Genomic DNA, 20,232 nt, shown 5'->3' on the forward strand with positions numbered 1-20,232 from the left:
GAAGATAAGTTATTATTTTGTAAATACCAATCATTCAACTAATATTATTGAGAGCTAATGTTGAAAAAAAACAACATTTTATGTAAATATTCTATAATTATTTAATAAACATTTAAACACACAAATGAAACAAAACATTATGTAGAGGTCTAAATATAAACGATACATTTATTTTAGATAAGGATCATCTAGAAAGTAGAATGTGTTTGAGAAATATGTCCTTCACAAATATGTGTCTAACCAGCCCTGCCTCAGTAGTGCCTGTGCGACCAAGTCGGCTTACTGACATTAAGAAACTGAGAGTTGATAACAAATCTTAAATGTGAAACATTTAAACTAATATTGTTTTGATGGAAACAAAAATTATGTACTTGTATTATATTTAATAAAAATGAACATTCAAGTGACGAAGAAGCAGGAGGAGGAAAAATGTCCATCTTCCAGAAACTATGATCTCTTGGCAAAATTTAATATTTTATAGGTAAAAACTTTTAAATGAGGCTAAAGGGCTTAAAAAGCTTCGGTGAAACATTAGTATTAATAGTACGTTCCTTATTTTTTGTAAATTTCAATGAACATTTTGTCTGATAATATAAGATGCTTGTACAGAAAGTAACGGATGTTCGGGATTAGCTCAGAACTGGGCGGGCTAGAGCCTCCATCTTGGAGTAAAAAAGGTGATTAACTTCTCTATTTTATTGTAACTGGTGGTAAATATGGGTAAAGCATTTAATTTTGAGTCAAAAAGGCAGTCTACGGAATTGAGAAACACACAATAATAAACAAAGAAAAAGTTTCCAAACTCTGTCAGCCAGAAAGTATACAGCAACTGTTTTATTGGACAATGAGAGTGTAATTTTGGTTAATAACTAGCTTCAAAAATTTGAAAGGAATTGCGTTGAAAAATGGACTAAAAATGTAGCTGTTAAATTTATATGATAAAAGTCTTCTTTAACTTTATTAATTCTTTATTTTAAAACTTCTGTTACTTTCTGGACAGCCCTATTATAACTAACTTATCACATATAAATAACTAAAACAGAGTTATGTCGATAAAATGTTGAATATAATTTGGTTTTCATATTTTTCGTTTTGACTAACTTGTTGGAACGTTATAAATGTAATTATAAAGTAAAATTCATGTTTATATTCTTAACATTTCTAAACAGCACCCTGTGTCGCCCCTGCTTATAAAGATATGGAATTCATTATCTTTTACAAAGGAAAGTTAAACTTTTTCAACTTAACATTAAATCACATAAAACATTGGAGAAACAATAAATTTGACAGTGTTATAAGTGTCTTCAGTAAGGCCCATCTTTCACATTCTCGTCCTCATCAAGACTGGATGTGTGCCAGGTGAGTCTTTCTTCATAAAACTGAATTACAATTTCAGAGCACCGAGCATTTGCCTGACTCGACGACACCAGATCAGCCTCATCGGTCCCTTTCCTGGAAAAATACTTTTTTTCAAGAATCATGTAAATGCATTCAAAAAGTCTGAGTTATACAATACTAACATAAGTAGTACATCATAGGCCTAAATATAAATAAAAAATATACTAACTACATGAAATTCAAAATCAAAACTGATAAAACAAATAAGAGATTAATAGTCCTAAAATTGTAAGCTATTGATACTACAGGATAGTATTTCTTCAATGAAGTGGAAAACCTTTTGTTTGAACCACCTTGACATAGCATTCTTAAATGGTTACAACTAGTATCCCTAGCAATGAGAGTCAATTTATTAAAAAGTTTTACCTCAGCATGTAGATTGTGTGCTGAGATTTGGTTAGGTCTCTATGTTTAGTGATATAACTGTGAATTAAGTTACATTGAAAAAGTGTATATTTTCCATGACATACACTACGCTTTGTAAAATAAAAAAAGCAAATGTTAGTATTCTGTTTTTCTATAAAAATATGTGTTTGATATTCTAGTTAAGGATTGTACGTAGTGCTTTCTTTTGACAGAGGAAAACTTTCTTAGCAGCACTAGAATTCCTCCAGAGACGAGTATCATACTGGGGATCAAAATGAAATAGGCAGAATTTATGTTACGAAGACGAGTAAAGAGAGAGGCCTATACAGCTTTATAGCAGAATTACTGCTTAAACTAAAAAAATTTGCTCAGTCTTATCTTCATTAACACATAAGTTACTGTTGGAAAACCAAATATAAGATTTCCTTTCATATATAATAGGTAACACCTGAATTAACTTGATCACAACAAGAACTTGATGGGTTTCCAACTTCTTCACTTCAGTCTAAACTTTGCCTTGGCTCCAAATAGAATTCCAACAGTGACATCATTTGCTCGATAGAAACCGCAGCTAAGGATTTTACAACTGTGAAAGTAGAAGAGATTAGGTACAATGTCACTACTGTGCTGAAAAAAATTGAAAACACCTATACAAGGAACCACCAGAGAGTGCAGTTGGCGGCGACCAATAGAATGGACTGGCCTGCGCGACGTTGCCACACAACTGCCGCTGCCGCCCGGCACGGCTGGCGCATTGTGGCTGATAAACCGCTGCGCTGTCACAACTAACACTGATACTGAACATTTAAAACTTATCAGTATAATTGAAAAACAATATTTAAAATGTGTTGACAGCTATATTATATTTAAATTACTTGTATAGTTTATTAATGTTATTACAAACTAACTATCGATTAAAACAAACAAATAGTCCCGTCAGTTAGTCAGAGTAAAGTACTTGCTTATTCCCATACGATACAACAATCTTTTCAGTGATTTTAAACGATTACTAAACACACACAAAATTAATATACATGTTGCTTATATTGGACACTGCATGACGCGTTGCTTGATTAAAAATAATTAAAAAATATTACAATATAATCAATTTTAAAATTATGGAACAATTATATTTTTAAAATTTGAAATAATCCAATTTTCCACAAAATAGCTTTTAGGGCCTACTATTTTAAAATGAAATACGTTAAAAAGCATGATTGACTTAATAATATTCTTACCTTTGCACTTGTATATTATTTATTCGCTCTCAGGCGGCAATATCGTAGCCAAAACCTCGGAGTCTTCTTCATTTTCACGGAATATTAACGGGAAATTAACGTTTTTGCGGAATTTTTATGTTTTCTTTTTAATTTATATTTCGGCTAAAGGTTTTAATCCTACGATCTTCGTATATGAGTAATATAATACAATAATTTATTTCAATCCATTTAACTCAACATGGAAATAAGCTACAGAGATGTACTTTTTTTAAATGACCGTAAAATTACATTTTGTAATACGTAGTTAATTAATTCAAGACAGCTCTAACATTTCTTTCGAGCGTAACGGTTCAGTATTTTAAGAACGCTGGACTCGCGCGGCTTGTGGTTACAGCGGGGAACAAGTTTGGCAACGTCGCTCAGTTCTCGTTGGCCGCTCCAAGGTCACGGGAAAAATAGGCTCCTCCCTCAACTGCACTCTCTTGTGGTTTTTTGTATAAGTTAAATTTATCAATAGAAAAAAGAAGCACCCTGTGAGTTTTAAAAGAAGATTCTAGCAGAAGATTACACAATGCAACGGTGGCTATGGGGATATAAACTTACAAGAAATTATATGCTACATGATGGCCTCTACAAACCAGGTAGAAACCCTACTAAGTGTATAAGGTTTTTGTAAATAAAGCAATTAGATCTAACACAGAAGACACCATAAAGAGAGGTTTCATTAACCCTGACCCAAAATCACCACTTCTGTAAGGGTTACAAAAAATGCATAAAAAAGTCATTCCAATGAGACCTATTGCCAGCTCTATTGTCTCACCTACATATTATAATGTAGTTTAATGTGTTCAAGTTGTTGTCTTTAGCATGGGAAGGAGTGATTCATACGTGAGGGATTCAGGTAATTTCATCAAAAATATAAACAACATGAAATGTGTTGAAAGACATGCTGATCAGTTTTGACATTTAACCGCTTTTAACCAAAGTGCCAATTCCCGAAACAATTCAAATTAAAGGAAATTCAATCTCAGAAAAATTGTAGAATTGGCAGAACTATGCCTCCAATAAACTTATTCTTTTTTTGGCGATAATTTTTATGAGCATAATGACGGAGGGACAATGGCGTCCCTGTAGCAGAAAACTTATGGAAAGGAAAAAACCATAGGAGCTTAGAAAATTATGGAGTCACTACGCAAACCATGTATGGGCAGTTTGGCCTCACAGTAAAGACAGACTAGATGAATTCCTAAAACATATTATAATGCCCTACACCCCAATCTACGTGGTCTTAGTTCCCCAACCCCCTTTTCCTGACTCAGAAGTACTATAAAATAGCACTTTTAGGTCATAATATTTCAAAAATTTCCTGGAACCCCTGCTCCAAGTAGTCCAGGCACCCCTTAGAGAAGATAACTGGGTACACCACTGATTAGCAACTACAACAATGGTATTGGGTAAAACACTTGTACGACTTACCACTTCATCAGGAACATAAGTTCTCCTCTGGAATCAGTAGCTCCTATGATTCTTTCGGGATCCAACCCTCGCTCAAACCCTCTTGGTTTGTATTCCTCCTGCAAAAGATGGACTATGAGATCCATTTTCTTTATAGAGATATAAGTTAAGTCTTTATATAACAGTAAAATACATTTGAACAAGAATACTACTGTGCTTCACCAAAATTATTAGTTATCAGTTCTAAATGCAGTATTTTGATCTTTGTTGTCATCGAACAATTAACAAGGCCAAATTTATCACTAATTAATTAAGATCAAATTTATAACCAAGAGCTATAGTTAAAACTACAGGGTTGCACTCAATATACATAATAAAATTCACAATTTTCACGTTCAAAACATTAATTTCACAGTGAAAATATGTTTATAAACAATGCTACCGATACACAACAACATTAAAATTAAAAGAGGGTGTTGGGGGGAGATTTAAAGTTAAAACGTGACAACCAGTGAAAGTTTTAGAAACTTTTCCTCCATAAGTGAATTCTGTTTTCACTAAAGAGTTCCTTTCAATAAGACCTTTAAAATGGATGTACGATTTGCACTATGTTTAAATTTACAATATTTTAGATTCGAAAAATCTACTCTTAATTTTGGAGCACCCTGTGTAGATTTTGATGAGAATATTTTCAGTGGACTCCCATGGGCGATTTATGGAGAAAGCACTTTCTTTTATGTTAATACACCAAACCGTTCTCTCACTATACACTATACATACTGCACAGGTGGTCTGTCTCACCCCGTATATACTGAGATGATTTCTAGAACTAGAGTTGGCAGAACACCTCCAATAGTGTATGGAATGTGTACTAGAAGAATGGGAAATCCACAAGCCCTTCCCCAGAAATTTTTGAAACTACAGGGTTTCAAAATAGTATTTTTATGCATTTCTTAGTTTTCCGTTAAAACCAAAAGTGCTTTTTCCAGAAAGAAGGATTTATTCAAAGCAGCGTTTAGAATTAATAGCCAATTAATAATTAACACACATTAATTAACTACATTTAGATGTAAACATAGGTTATAAAATTATAATTACCTCAATATTCATTCGTTTCTTAAATGGTGATCTTTCAGATCCAGGTGATGTTGAACTAGTAGCTTTACGTTTCTTCGTTTCTCCTTCTTTATTGGCTGCTTCTCTTCTCTGTACTTCTTCGAATTGTAGAATCAAGTCGGGACAGTCCAGGTTTTCTTCTGGTTCCCATGTATTCTCCTCACTGATACAAGAACATGAGTATCACTACACAACAAAAATCCACAAGACTGCATCGATCACACCTATAGGTTGGGCGAAAAGGCCCTTCACTGTATTTTAAATATTCACTATCTCAACCAACTTTAATGGTTCTGAGAAAAGGATGCGTTAGCAAGAGAAGCATTTTCAACATTATCAAAAATAGACTACCAAGAAATAAAGCTAAAACTTGCACTCCTCTGTAGAAATCCATTGAACATCTATTAAGCTATTACCAAGATATTCTGTAGCACTAGAAATTCCTAACAGTGGGAGATCACATGCTAAAGAAGTGATGTATTTTCGGCCAATTCAGTTAATGAGTTACGTGACAATGAAATGGACCACTATTTGCAGGTATGGCAACTGATCCTGTAGCGCTTTCTAAGAAGAAAATACAAGTTCTGTTCACAGACAAGAGAGCTGTTAATAGCCTTAGACACTTTTTGCTCCAGTTTTTTTTTTGGCCAATAGAAAACAATATTTCTTTGAAAAATTGGAGAATGATCTACGAATTTGATGATGTGATGATGTAGGTTAGAATGCCAAATCTGTTTGGTTATTACCTGAAGTCTCCGTCAATCAAGACCTGATCTGTGAGTAATCGATGCCAGAAATAAGGGCTAAAGGATGTGCCGAGAGATGAGGCTGAAATTAATTTCACCAGGGTGTGTAAACTGTTTGCATTAACTCTTCCTGTATTTCAGATCCAAAACAATTCTCATCTATTAAATTCATCTGTGTTGTCTAATAAATTATACCGGTATTATTGTATAATGTAATACCTACAAAATAATAACATTACTGTTAAGGGACTGTTCACACAATCTCTATTTGTAATCAACTCTCTCCCTCGCTGTGCCTCCTAAAATAACTCAAATAATTTTCTAACCCAGAATTAATTTATTCCATTTGCATACTGTGTATGAGGTAACTTTATTACCCTACCTCTCAGCCCTATACCTCTTTCCAAAACACTGAAATATTTACACAACAAGTACAGGTAATATTTATTGTGATTGTATTACGACAAAAATTTTGATCATTCACCAATATATAATTTTAGAGGAATACTTGGAAAAAATGTTAATGTGATCAAATACTTTAGTCAGAATCTACTATTTTATTTTAATTCAACAGTTTTAAGACCCTTGAAGTTAAAGTAACATGGTTTTACTTTTTATGTTAAAATCAGCAGCTTCAGCAGTGTGATATGAATGTAAATTGATTACCAATACAAGTTTCACACAAGGTGGAAAACCAAATAGTAGGCCAACGGGAGATTTAGGGAAGGATAACAGGATAAAGAGGAAAGAAAAACAGAGTATGGGGAAGAAGTATGTACCACACAGATTCAACGGAACTCAAAAGTTTCTTACACAACCCACAATAATAGTATTTTCTTTATTTTTAAAGAGGTATCTAAATTAAAATTAATCATACATTATAAACTTGTTTCTTACTCAGAATAGCCTTTCCATTTGAGAAGGAACTCAACTCTTCCATTCCGAACGGAACTCAAAAGTTTCTTACACAACCCACAATAATAGTATTTTCTTTATTTTTAAAGAGGTATCTAAATTAAAATTAATCATACATTATAAACTTGTTTCTTACTCAGAATAGCCTTTCCATTTGAGAAGGAACTCAACTCTTCCATTCCGAACGGAACTCAAAAGTTTCTTACACAACCCACAATAATAGTATTTTCTTTATTTTTAAAGAGGTATCTAAATTAAAATTAATCATACATTATAAACTTGTTTCTTACTCAGAATAGCCTTTCCATTTGAGAAGGAACTCAACTCTTCCATTCCGAATCCTCCTGTCAAGGACTTTTTCGACTGAGTACTCTTCTTCTTCCACAGGCATCTCAGGTCCAGGACTTGGCTCTTTATCTTTGGTTTTCATCTTCAATCAGACCTGTTACAATACTAAACTTGAATTAAACATAGTAATTTTCTGTATAAGCCTACACATTTATTATGTAGTCCTATACCTCTTTCTCTTTCCAGTAGAATACACGAAAATCAAGTGTCTAAAGCAGCTATGAGGCCTAAGCTTCCAAAAAAGAGGAAACAAGATATCACAAGATACATGTTCACTTCACGTATAGATACAAATCCAAATTGCTTACAATGTGAGTATGGTAGATGTAATTAATGGATCAGCTACTCCAAAATTAAGACTTGAGAACTCGTACATATACAGGATCTGTTCAAGAAGTATCAGGACTGGATCCAAAATCAAAATTTATTGCAGGTATCATTACAATTACTTAATAATCTACAAAATACATTCCTCCTGCATCAACAAACTAAGTTCAGCGCATCTGTCACTCGTCAAAAGCCCGCTGGAATTTGATTTCCGGAATACTGTTGTACTTTGTCGTCACCTCTTGAACCACATCGATGGAGTTGAACCAATGTCCTTTGAGCTCCCTTTTCATTCGGAAACAAGAAAAAGCCAGGCCAGGCCAGGTCTGGACTGTAGGTGGGGGGTTAGGCATTGTTGCCTCACCTAATTTTGCCAGCAGCTGTCGCACAACAATCGCACCGTAGCACGCCGCATTGTCGTGGTGAAGTTTCCTATCTTTCGTAATGGTTGATCGCACATTTGTTACCCGATTTCGCAGGTGTGCAAGTACTTACACGCAACATGCATCATTTACGGACGTTCCAGTAGGCACAAAGTCCTTTTAAACAATACCACGTCGGTAAAAAAAACAATCAGCATGGTTTTGATTTTGTGCCACTCAAAATCTTTTATTCGGCTTAAGGCATCATCTCCATAAGCCTGTTAAATTAGTTCAAGGGTCTCGGACATTGATTTCCCCAAGTTTAAAGCAAAACTTCACAGCGTAGCGTTGCTCGACAATCTTCTCCATGCTGGCATGTTCACACCATAACAAATCACATGTCACAAAAATCCAGCTCCTCTCTCAACTCATGTCCGCAGGTGACTGAATTAAAGTGCGCCTGAGTGGTGAGTGACCCCTCTACCACCTCCACCGCTCCATTGAGAATACAGCGAACCAGTCCCAATACTTATTGAATAGACTCTGTATATTTTCTCCTAATGGATCATGACCACGCAGAGAGCTACAGTAAAACAAGTCTACAATAGTATTAAAACATAAATCTATAACAGCTTAAAGAGAAGGAAACCAAAGCTAATTTTGGACATCTACTCCAAACAGCTCTGCAAACTTCCAGGCAATCCACAAATGAAATTTCAACCTGAATTCCTATATTATGTTCACAAAGCACAATGTATACATCACATAAGCGAATAGATATTTAACTTTCAAAGATAAGCCAGTGAATATCGTGTAAGTCTTGGTCTCATTGGCTTTTAGTGCAATATACTGAATTCTCAATAGCTGTAAGTCACACACAAATTGGTGTGTTTGTACTTTGTAATAATACTAACGATTAAAAGATTTAATTTTATGGAAACCAAGTAAAAGTTAAACATTAAAGAAGTAAGCATATGTACGATAAAACAAATTTAAAAATAGGTCTATATAAATACTTAATAAACCTTTTAAGTATGGAACCCACTTTGGATTTCAGGATATTATATAAGAATACCAGAAGCCATAATCAGTGATTACTATTTGAGAATTTCGCACAGTAAAGTAAATCTGAGATTGTACATAATTCATGTTGGCTTGGTTATCAATGTATTTTTAAAACATTTCTGTGGTTTGGATAAGGATAAACTGAAATGAGATAAATAATTCAATTTAATGAACTAGGCTGAAATTAATGACTTTCACTCATTTGATATAGTTGGCTGAAACTGCTAGTAATGGCTGACTAGTTGGCTGACACTGCTAGTAATATTATTTATGGTAGGTTGTAAGTGTGTAAAGCTAGAAAAATCATGACCTTTAAATAAATGTGATATCAGTGAAATTATTAACCAGAGTGCAATCATAGGCGTACCTGGGGGTTAGGGTTTAGGGGGTTGTAATACTAAACCCCCCTTGGTACAAATATTTCAGCTATATTTAAACTTGATTCAACCTTGAAAATATTGCTTGTATTCAAACTATTTAGCACTGTGACATTTTAATTATTGTAATTATAACAGTATATAGATTACATACGAATCGTGCCTGAATTTTTCACAGAAAACAAGTCCATATGCTATTGGGCCATACATAAAAAAGAAAGGTAGGAATAACTGTACTAACTATGGCTGATATCCTTAATGTCTAAATTGTCCAAGGTAATAGAGAGGTTTAAGCAGCTGGAAGAGCCGAGCCAGAGGTAACGGTCTATGAAGAAATGAACGCTGAGTGGTCTTTAAAGAACTGATTGAATATCAACAAGAACAAGGCAAAGGCAATTTATTTTCCAATAAACAATAGAACAAACCTTGATTCAATAAGTTTCTCCCCTGATGGCTCTGAAATCTATTTGTGTACTGTTTTAAAAAATTTCTTGGAGTTCACATTAACAAGAACTTAAAACTTTGGCCCACCAGACTGGTGTGTGTTGTAAAAGGTTGAGTTCTGGTGATTTCCTTTTAAAGAGGTTGTCAACTTTTGCTCCACGAGAAGTTCTACTGGCAACTTACTTTGTGCTTATTTATCCTTTAAAATATCCTAAAAAGGTTAGTTAGAAGTGTTTTTGAAAAACCTACCGTTAACTTTTCCATCCATCAATCTTGCATCTTGTTTATGCAAAGGAACCCTCAACTTTAATTGTCATTGGTCCTCGCATCTACCGATATGAGTTACAAAATATAGAAATCCACGGCACAAAACAGCATATTTTAAAAAACACCTTCACCTTAACGCTGTTAGGTTCTAGAATTCACTACTGATAGAATTAAATTCGAGACTAAATATACCTGTTTTCGGAAGGGCCAAGGAACTTTCTTTCCAGCAGTCATAACAGAGTATGGGAGTTTTTATCAAGCCACAATGACAAATGTTACAGTCTAATGATGCTTAGATTTAGTGTAATCTAAGCTAAATCTTAAGTTTGCAAAAACCGTGTAGCCTATAGGGACTGTTTGAAAACTAATACATTTTGTGTAATGTGTCAACAGAAATAATTCTGTAGCAATAAAGTAAGTTTGATTGATTGATTGACAACTAAATACAGCTTGAACGATTCATAAGGCAATCTATATATTATTAAAAATAAATATGAAATTTTAGGTAAAAGTTTCAAATTATTAAATTATTTCTATCATTTTCCTGAATAAAACAGTACAAAGTTTCAGATGACAAGTTGTAGAACATTAAAAATAGAACCTAAGCTCAAAGAACATCAGTTCAACTCCATCGATGTGGTTCAAGAGGTGACGACAAAGTAGAACTACTTAATACTGCAATATATAGTAATATATCTGTACGGAGTGTCATATGATCTTTTTGTAACGGTGAGTCAACCTCGTATTAGTTCCTCCTAACGTCAGCCACCACACTGTCTTTGGATAAGTATAATAACAATAAAACTGAAATCAAAGGGATTTTTACAAAAAAAAAACTATATTTTTGGTAACTTAGACCTTCTGAGAATACAAGTACATTTCAAACTGACAGTGCTTCTGGCCATCACCACAGGATACAACACCACTCCCTCGTGCTGATGGAGAAGAATGAAAAACATTCCTCAAGGAAGTACTAATCACTAAAGGATCAAATTCTAGAAGGCTTAATTACAAATGGCTTCAGCCATTAATACAACCTGGGAAACACGACAAAACAAACAAATATTGTAAATTCACCTAATCATACCCTCCTACAATCTTGCCAGAAAAACAGTATCACTTTTAATGTTCTACAAATTTGTTATTTGTAATTTTCCTCCTTAAACCTTATACTGCTTTTTTTTCAGGTGGACGATTGCAATAGGTCGATAACTTCAATCTCGTTACCGGTAGATAAAAACAAATTAGAAGATAATGCAACCAAATTAACTATAATGTAAGCTACAAAACAAACATTAAGTAAATGAGGAAAACTAACCTAATCATTATAGGTCTTAAGGTACTTCAGCATCATATGGAGCCCACTCCATCCTTATCTACTACTCGTTATTACACGATATAAGTACGTTTAGATTAGCTTATCATACATATGTTACTACTAGTCTTATCAAGTTAGAGTTGACCTTTACAAGCGTTATCTAAGCTTAAATTTTGGGTACTATCTCGAGGGATGTTCACCCAAGCCCACACTGATAGCCAAGGCCATTTCTGATCAGTACTAGTCTGACCTCAGAACACGTGTCCAAAGTCACAGATGTTCCAAAGTGATCTCACGTCGGAAAAGGTGGAGAATCTAAGACATAATCTGTGGTCAGGAAAGTACCGATCAGAAATGCCCCTGGCCATCAGTGCAAGTTTCGGTGGCCCGCACTTGTGTGGAAATATAAAAATACCCCTCGAGGTAGCTACAGGGACAGAGTGGCCTCCATATAATACCAAAGTACCCCTCCAAAATTGGTACGTACATACAACCAACTTACAAACCACCTTGTAACTTCCAATCACATCAAAATATGGTAATTGTGAGCTTAATGCCCAGAGTGGCAAAATAGGAGTTTCACGTTATTAATCTATTGCTATTGTCCTCCTGAACAAAACAGTATAAGGTTTCATGGGGTGCATTCAAGGACATTTAAAGTGGAACTACTTTTCTCGTGTGGATTAACATTTCATTGTTTTAAGGGCCTCATCGTGGTTTTGTTATGATCATTAGTCAACCTCGTATTGGTTGCTGCTGACTCCAGCCGTTGTGCCATCTTTGGAAACGTAAAATAACAATAATGCTGAAATCAGGGATTTTATTCTTAGAAGGTCTAAATTAACAAAAACATCTTTTGTTAAGGTCAAAACACCCTGATTTCAACATGATTGTTATTTTACCTATCCAAAGATAGTGTAAAGGCTGACATAAAGCATCAACCAATAGGAGGTAGACTTACGATCATAAGAAGACTATGTAATGCCTGTAGAACTTTGTTAGTTGTCATTTCCACCTATTGAAACCTTATACTGTTTTGTTTAAAAGGACGATAGCAATAGGTTAACACGAAACTTGAACTTTGCCGGTCCAGTCGTTAACTTTACAATTACCACCTCACTGAAACCCAAAATATTAATTTCCCGCTTTAAAAACAACACATAAAACCATACTCTCACTCTATAAAGCACAATTAATCAATTAAAAAATGAATAAATTATGGAATGATATTTTAACTGCTCACTTAATACTGCTCAGTGTATACAACTTTCCAGATTAAATTACATTACTAGAGTTAATACGCTATAGTTAGATAATAAATGTCTTGGTTATCCACAAGGCAATAAAGGCACGGCTGCAGTATAGTAAGTGGCCAGAAACACAATCGAATCATGATTATCAATTATAAATATTGAATACAACATTTGACCTATAGATATTTATAATTAATCATTGCCAGCTGTTTTGATTTCATCTATGTAGTGAGTAGGCTAGTGACATCGGCAAGAACAATGGCAATGAACATGCATTTATTGTCTCAAAATGTATTTTTAAAACACTAATACTATAATACTGTTTCATTTGCGGCCGGGACTGATAGCATATCTGTTATCTGAGTGCTCTGGGGCATGAGTCAGTGCTTCACAAGATATCGTGAACTGTAGGTTGGATTGAGTGAGTGCCAATCATCGATCAACCATCCACTAGTTCGACGAATCGTAGTGAATTGTGTGTGTCGGAGTGTTTTCTTGGGCACATTAAGAGTTTACATTTTGACCAATAGGAGATTATTTCCTTTTTAATAGAACATGGAATTTTTAATAACGAGTGTATTTGTTCGTCGTGTGGTCGCATATTGTTTTCAAACCGGGAGACTTTAATGTTTCGTTGTGACAGAAAAATTTGTAAAAGTAATAAAAAGTTTTGAATATTTTAATTTTTTTAAATCGGCCCGGGCAGGTATTTTTTTTTTAAAGAACGTGCTTAGATATAGAGACATATTTTGGTTTGATGAACACGTTGTTGGATTTGAAGCCAGCGAGACAATGCTATATTTCATTGGAGTTTGGCGTTCTGCACATTCTGTGGAACACACTAATAGTAAGTGTTCTCTATTAATGTCCATTTATATATTTATATTAGTGGCTTTCATGACATCCAGATTTTTATATTGTATATAATTGCCTTTGCATTAAAATTCAATTTATATTTCTGATTAGCCCCTCTAAATTTGATATTTTATTGATGGGTACTATCTCGAGGGATGCTTTTCTTTTGTTGACATCAGCGCGGGGCAGCACCCGCTGCTAAAGTCTGGAGGCACTCGTCTCAACTCGATAACAACTAATAATTTTTTGCTCGAAACTAAGAAAAACCTTGTTCATTTGGATCAAAATTCTGCTCGTTTCAGTATTATTTTTCATTTACGGTACGTTTGCAAAGATGGCATTCGATGACATCATCACAAGTTTGAATCACAGTCACAAAAGGTCACGTGACGCCCGATGTGGATGTACAACATGGAAATATTGCTCCACGCATGAACAGTTGTTCCATTTTTTATGGTCTAGAACTTTGTTATTTCTTGATTCCACCCCGCCAAACCTTATATTGTTTTGTTCTTGAGGACGATTCCAATAAGTTAATATCGCAAAACTCGCATTTTGCTGCTCCGGCCATTAATGTAACAATTACCAACTATTTATGAATGTAGCCCCTAAAACCATGTTATTTGTCATTTGCACCATATATATATATATATATATATATATATATATATATATATATATATATATATATTTGTTCAGTAGGATGAGCAGAATACGTTAATAATGTCAAATTCGTGATTTGCCAGGTCGAGCTTTAACCTCATACATAACTATCGATGATATCAATGATTTGAATTCTGATTCTATTGTTGGTGGCCGCTTATTAGGATATACTGCAGCCAAGGAGCAAAACACATTAATAAAGTTGAAATTGATTGATGACTCCAGCCTAATTTCACTGATACCTTAATGTATACCAACCTAGGCTATAACATAACTTGTGTCAAACTACAGAAGGACTAATACATCAAGCTTCAGTAGATTAGATTTTAGTTTATTTCATGTTCTTATTATCAATGTTAATTTAATGAAAATAGTAAGTAAGAATGTATAAATATTATTTATTTACTCGAGAAAACATTCAGTAGACTCGTCACCAGTATAAAACTTGAAGTTAATCACTTCTTGAAATAAATCCCTGAACACGACCAACGTTTATATTGAATGTGTTGCTGTGTAAATCCAAAACCTATAACCTTCAAACCTTGTGTAACGAACTTCACATTGTTTACAAACGCATGGCCAGATTTCTCTTCTTCTTACTCTTAGCACAGGCCACAGACTAAGGATGTGTAGGTTTGATTCTCTATGCTTTTAGGTTTGGGTAGTATCTCATGCAACCTAGTGATTCTCTTTAGGTTAAATTTCTGTCATACAATCATGTGCAATACATATATCAATAATGTACGTACTAATGTTAATAGGGTAGTGTTAATGATGTTTATAATAATATACACTGTTTGGTTAGTGAAAGCGGGACTTCTTAAAGATCCCATTGCAGATGGATTAGGGCAAGCGTCAGCAAGTGGGTGAGGTAGACTGAAGGGATTTTTAAAAAAAAGGTTCTATAAATAATACAAAAACAAAATGTTTAGAAAAGTAAAAGACGTGAAGAACATAACATTATTATTTGGAGATTTTAATATTGACTGGTTCGATGGACCAGTAATGCTTAAGAACGTAAAGGGTCTTTTACTATATTGCGGTCTTAGACCGTTGGTAAACTCTCCTAATCCGATACACTTAGAGATATGCAGACAATCATTGCCGGATTTAATAGTAACTGATGTGCCTGAGGTTAGCATAGATGTCGAGTTTATTGGAACAGGATTGTCTGAGCACCTAGCTGGTCGTTTTAGGTTTGAACACGCGACCTAGACCCCAAGTAAATAGGATAGGGCTGGTGTAGCCACATAAATTACGCCACAGTCTCATTCACGATAGGTTGTCACTTAATTGTCACGTGTAAACAAGCAGTTCTGAGCAACTGACGCGCAGCTAAGAACGAGCATTCTGCACCGGCAACCCAGTATCCAAGAAACGTATGTATCCTTCCCAATCCTAGGTGTACTATACACTCGAACAGTCAGGGTAAACGATCACTTGCGTCGACTAACGATAAATTATGTTACTTTCACTATAGAACGACAGTGCTGCATGCCGACAGAGTCCAACTCAGGTAAGCATATCTGATCGGTCGAGTTCATATCTTGATGCCGAAGGGAGCGGACCGAGAACTAGTCTTATCTAGTGTCTGTTCGTGCTTGATCTTCTATATTTAGACCACAGTGACGATAGTTTTCTTACGCTACGATTGAGCAGGTAAAATAATCTATACTAACTGAGTGATTAAGTTTTCCATTTAATAATATTTATTATTGGGTTTAAATTAATTATACATAAATATTGTGTTTTGTGTCAATTGTCCGGAATATCGATGTGTGTTAAGTGCGCATTAATAGTTTCAAACAATAAAGAAGTCCTCATTTGTTCTGATTGCAAGTAATTTTGGAAAATTTTAACAATTTTAGTTTGTAAATGTAAGCGGCTTTGTAGTGCTATGTGTGTAAGTGTGTAGAGTTATTTGGTTGTATTTTGTATAATAAATATTTTCGCAACTCTGGTACTCATAACTGGTTATTATAAGTTACATTCGATGATCTTGGAACTAAATTCTTGGCGGATTAATAACTTAATTGGCATGAGTATTAATTGTTTTCTCTCGTGAACTTTGTAGCTGCCGTTTTTGTTAACACCTCAGGCGCTTGTCCGCGAGTTCAACTTCGAGTCTCTTAGTTTTATTTTAACTATGAGTAAAAGTTCTAGTTTACCAATCTTCATTTTTTCCGCATACAGCTGCAATTTCGAGCCACGATGCTGACGCCCGCGCTCGTGAGTCGTCATCAAAGTGAAGGGAAGTCAATTTTAAATAATTATTAAGATCATATGCAAAATTCCCATACAACATTGGAACCATTAGGCCCACCCCCATGATATCATTTAGTTCATTATCACTCTATTTCGCAGCAACGTGGCAATACATAATTTTATTTTTAACATCCGGAAACGGTGATTTTATATTTATTTGCCACAATTAAACGTACAAGTAAACTTTGCAAATCGAGTATTCATTACTACGACCTCAGCGGTATCCAACCCCATGTGTTTCGTCCATTCGGTATTAGTGTGAAACAATGTTAACTGCTATAGTAGGGAAGATTGGTGACATGTCGAATCAGCCAAAATAAGGGTAAAGATCTCTCCAACCTGATTGGCAAGATCAACACCAACATAGAGGACGTCAAGGGACAGGTTCACCAATATGGGACAAGAGGCAGGGACAATTTTCGAACTAGCCAATACAGATTGATGTTATCACAACACCTCCCGCAACAAGTTGGTGTCAGACTCATCAACAAGCTCCCTGAGAGTGTAAAAAATTCCATCAATCAAAATCAATTAAAAACTCGTCTCAAATGCCTTTTGGTGTCAAAAACGTTTTATTCTGTCGATGAATTCATGACGAGCCGCTGGGAGGTCTAAATTTGCACTGTATTTAAATAATCAGTTTGTATGTGTTTGCTCTCGATCTGGAGTCGGTATGTGTATGTTTGCTTTGGATCTGGAGTCAGTTTGAATGTGTCTGAGCGAATGTATGAATTGTAAGTGTGAATGTGTATGAAGGTATAGTTAGGACTATTTATTTTTGCTTATGACGATTGCAATACAATGTTATGTTGTTTAAAAAATGCAATAAAGAGATTATTATTATTATTATTATTATTATTATTATTATAGGTGGGGGTGTGAAAAATACCATCATGGGCTTGCAGACGTCCGTAAGTACTTTGGTGGTTGATACCGAAGACCCAGACCAAATATTCTCAGGTGACAGAAGAGCACTCATGGCTGTGCTCTACACCACCACAACACGTGTGAACATACGCAGCAAGACACCTTGGAGTATTATGAACTTGATGTTAGCACATTTTGCATCGAAATTAATTTTGAGGTATGTGCCATTAGGCTTTTTACTACTAAGGTTATTGTAATGTCGTTGTATATACCTAACGGAAGTAGTTTTAGAATTTCCGTAGACCAACTTGATTTATTTTTGGAATATTTGCAAAACTTTGTGTAGTATTGTTTTATGTGGAAATTTTAACATTGAAGCTTGTGGCAATGAACAGAATACTCTTAAACTCCACAATTTGTTGATAACGGCTGGGGTCTGTTGCACAAATCTCAAACCAACAACACGAGTAGCCCGAATTGACTATATTGTCACTAACATTGTAAACTCTGATTATAGGGCGAACGTTCATGATTGCCAAATATCGGACCACTACTTTTTGAGTATTGGTATGTTAATTTTGTGTAAAATTAAATCAGATACTAACGCCAATGTGGGTCTTGATGAAATTAGCTTTCGGTCTCTTCTACTTTTGAAGGTCATGGATTTTAAACAGTGTTCGAATGGCTTCGATTGAGCTATTTTGTTGGATGGCCTTAGCTGTGAAGATATGTTTAGTAAATTTAATGACATATTCCTTTATTGGTTAAATATCTTTTTCCCTGGAAAACATAAGAAAAGTATCATTAACATCCCAAAACTAAATGTCAAAAATGGTATACAGCAGAATTGGGCGCATAGAAAAATGAGGTTATGAGCTCCTTTAAACGATCTTGTACTACTGGTCTACTCTCTGACAGAAAGATCTACCTAAAAGCCAAAAAGCTTTCTAGAGCTGAAATAAATGAATCTAAGAAAAGTAGTTATGCAAACTTTATCCTCAACTCAGACAACACATGTAAAGCTGCTTGGTGGGTTGTGAGGAGCGAGCTGACCTCAAATAGTGTCTATCGCTATATTACAGCTACCGATGTTTTCACCAACTTCTTTTTGAAGGCCGTAAATACTGTGAGGCATAAGCCTTAATGCCTGACTATTTGAAGGTATTTTCCTATCCAAGCTTAAAGTTTCTAAAGTAGTGCCAATATTTAAAAACGGTGATAAGGATGATGTCAGTAACTATAGACCGATCTCACTGGTACCTATTTTTGCTAAAGTCTACGAATCAGTAATGAAATTGCAGTTGAACACTGTTTTAGCATAATTAGTTGTTTACCAATAGTCAATATGGTTTTAGATCTAGAATGTCCACGATGGACGCAGTCGAGGACTTAGTATCCTTTGTGCTCTTCAGTTTTGAGAGTGGATATGATACCAGTGCGGTGCTTTGCGACCTTCCTAAGGCTTTCGACTGCGTTGACCGGAATATTCTGCTGAAAAAACTTGAACATTATGGTATAATTGGCTGTGAAAATTCACTGTTTAACTCTTACTTCAGCAATCGGCTTCAAAAAGAATACTCAAAAGGCGGTTTCTCAGATTATGCTGAGGTACCCTTTCGTGTATCACATGGGCCGGTATTGGGTCCACTATTGTTTCTTGTTATGATGAATGATCTTGACAAAAACATTAACTGTAAAACTATAATGTTTGAGGACGATATCACTCTTTTGACTTCTAGAAATGATGTAACTATTACTAATTTAATTAAGCAGGCTGATGATTGTTATAGAGCAATTATTTTTATTTAAACCATGACAAGACTCAGCTTATTTTATTTACTGTGATAACAAATTATAGGAAATGTGATTATACTCAGAGTGTGAGCTACTTGGGATTTTTTTGGATCTCAAGTTATCCTGCCATGTGCATGTATAGCATGTTTTAAAAAGATTAAGTAGAGTTGTATTTTTCTTAAGACATTTAAGACCATTAGCTTCTAAAGACCATTTGAAAATGGTATATCACACTTTATTTCAAAGTCTTCTGATATGGTTTGCTTTTGTAGAGAAATTCTTGTAGAGTAAGCAGTATTTTGTTAGTACAAAAGAAAACTATCAGCATTAATGCTAAGGTTGATTTCAGATCTCACTGCAGACCTCTTTTATCCAAGAGGGTATTTTAACAATTGTTAATATGTTTATTTTTCTCTGATTGCAGCATGTAAGGAAATCCTGCCCTACACCACACTAAACAGTAATGTACAACTACATAACACAAGAAACAGTAGCAAAATTGCTAGACATTGCACCAGGCTCTCTAAAGTATTGAATGCTCATGAGGTTTTAAGTATAAAGCTTTTTAACTGTTTGTCTCAGAGTGCTCAGCATCTAATTTTATAAGATTGAAGAAAATAATGCATGCCTGGTTGATTGCAAATCCGTTATATAGGCTGTGTGAGTTTTATGATTCAAATGTTGGTGATGTAGATTTTCCGTAAGTATCCTCTTTTTTATATATGTTTTAATGCTTGTACAGTTTGACTTGTTTTGCATAAATATTGTTGTTACTTTTAGATATTATTTGCTTCTGTTTTTTAACTTGCTT

General features: G+C 34.7%; 1 protein-coding gene across 3 annotated transcripts; it reads right to left on the bottom strand.

The window, feature by feature from the left end:
• Positions 1–76: 76 nt before the first annotated feature.
• LOC124368660 (chromobox protein homolog 1-like) lies at positions 77–15,085 on the bottom strand. Of its 3 annotated transcripts, none has more exons than XM_046825918.1 (5): positions 14,902–15,085; positions 7,507–7,669; positions 5,538–5,718; positions 4,461–4,558; positions 77–1,452 (listed from the first exon to the last, which is right to left on the bottom strand). In XM_046825918.1, exons 2-5 carry the CDS (start codon positions 7,644–7,646, stop codon positions 1,305–1,307), a joined length of 567 nt encoding a protein of 188 aa, XP_046681874.1. In that variant the 5' UTR covers positions 7,647–7,669; positions 14,902–15,085; the 3' UTR covers positions 77–1,304. The 3 variants fall into 3 exon arrangements, with proteins under 3 accessions (XP_046681874.1, XP_046681873.1, XP_046681875.1); XM_046825917.1 differs by having other exon boundaries at positions 7,507–7,658; positions 14,902–15,084; XM_046825919.1 differs by lacking the exon at positions 14,902–15,085 and adding an exon at positions 14,754–14,888 and having other exon boundaries at positions 7,507–7,658.
• Positions 15,086–20,232: the final 5,147 nt, after the last annotated feature.

The sequence above is a fragment of the Homalodisca vitripennis genome, chromosome X (assembly GCF_021130785.1).
Source record: "Homalodisca vitripennis isolate AUS2020 chromosome X, UT_GWSS_2.1, whole genome shotgun sequence".
Lineage (NCBI taxonomy): Eukaryota > Metazoa > Arthropoda > Insecta > Hemiptera > Cicadellidae > Homalodisca > Homalodisca vitripennis.

Bases quoted from the DNA above. Each gene is read 5' to 3' on its own strand.
- LOC124368660 (XM_046825918.1), bottom strand. From the start codon at position 7,646: ATGAAAACCAAAGATAAAGAGCCAAGTCCTGGACCTGAGATGCCTGTG. The intron at 5,719-7,506 runs GTAAGAAACAAG...TTCTTGTATCAG, and splicing joins AAATGGAAAGGCTATTCTGA to TGAGGAGAATACATGGGAAC. The intron at 1,453-4,460 runs GTAAGTCGTACA...GTATTTTTCCAG, and splicing joins CTTATGTTCCTGATGAAGTG to GAAAGGGACCGATGAGGCTG.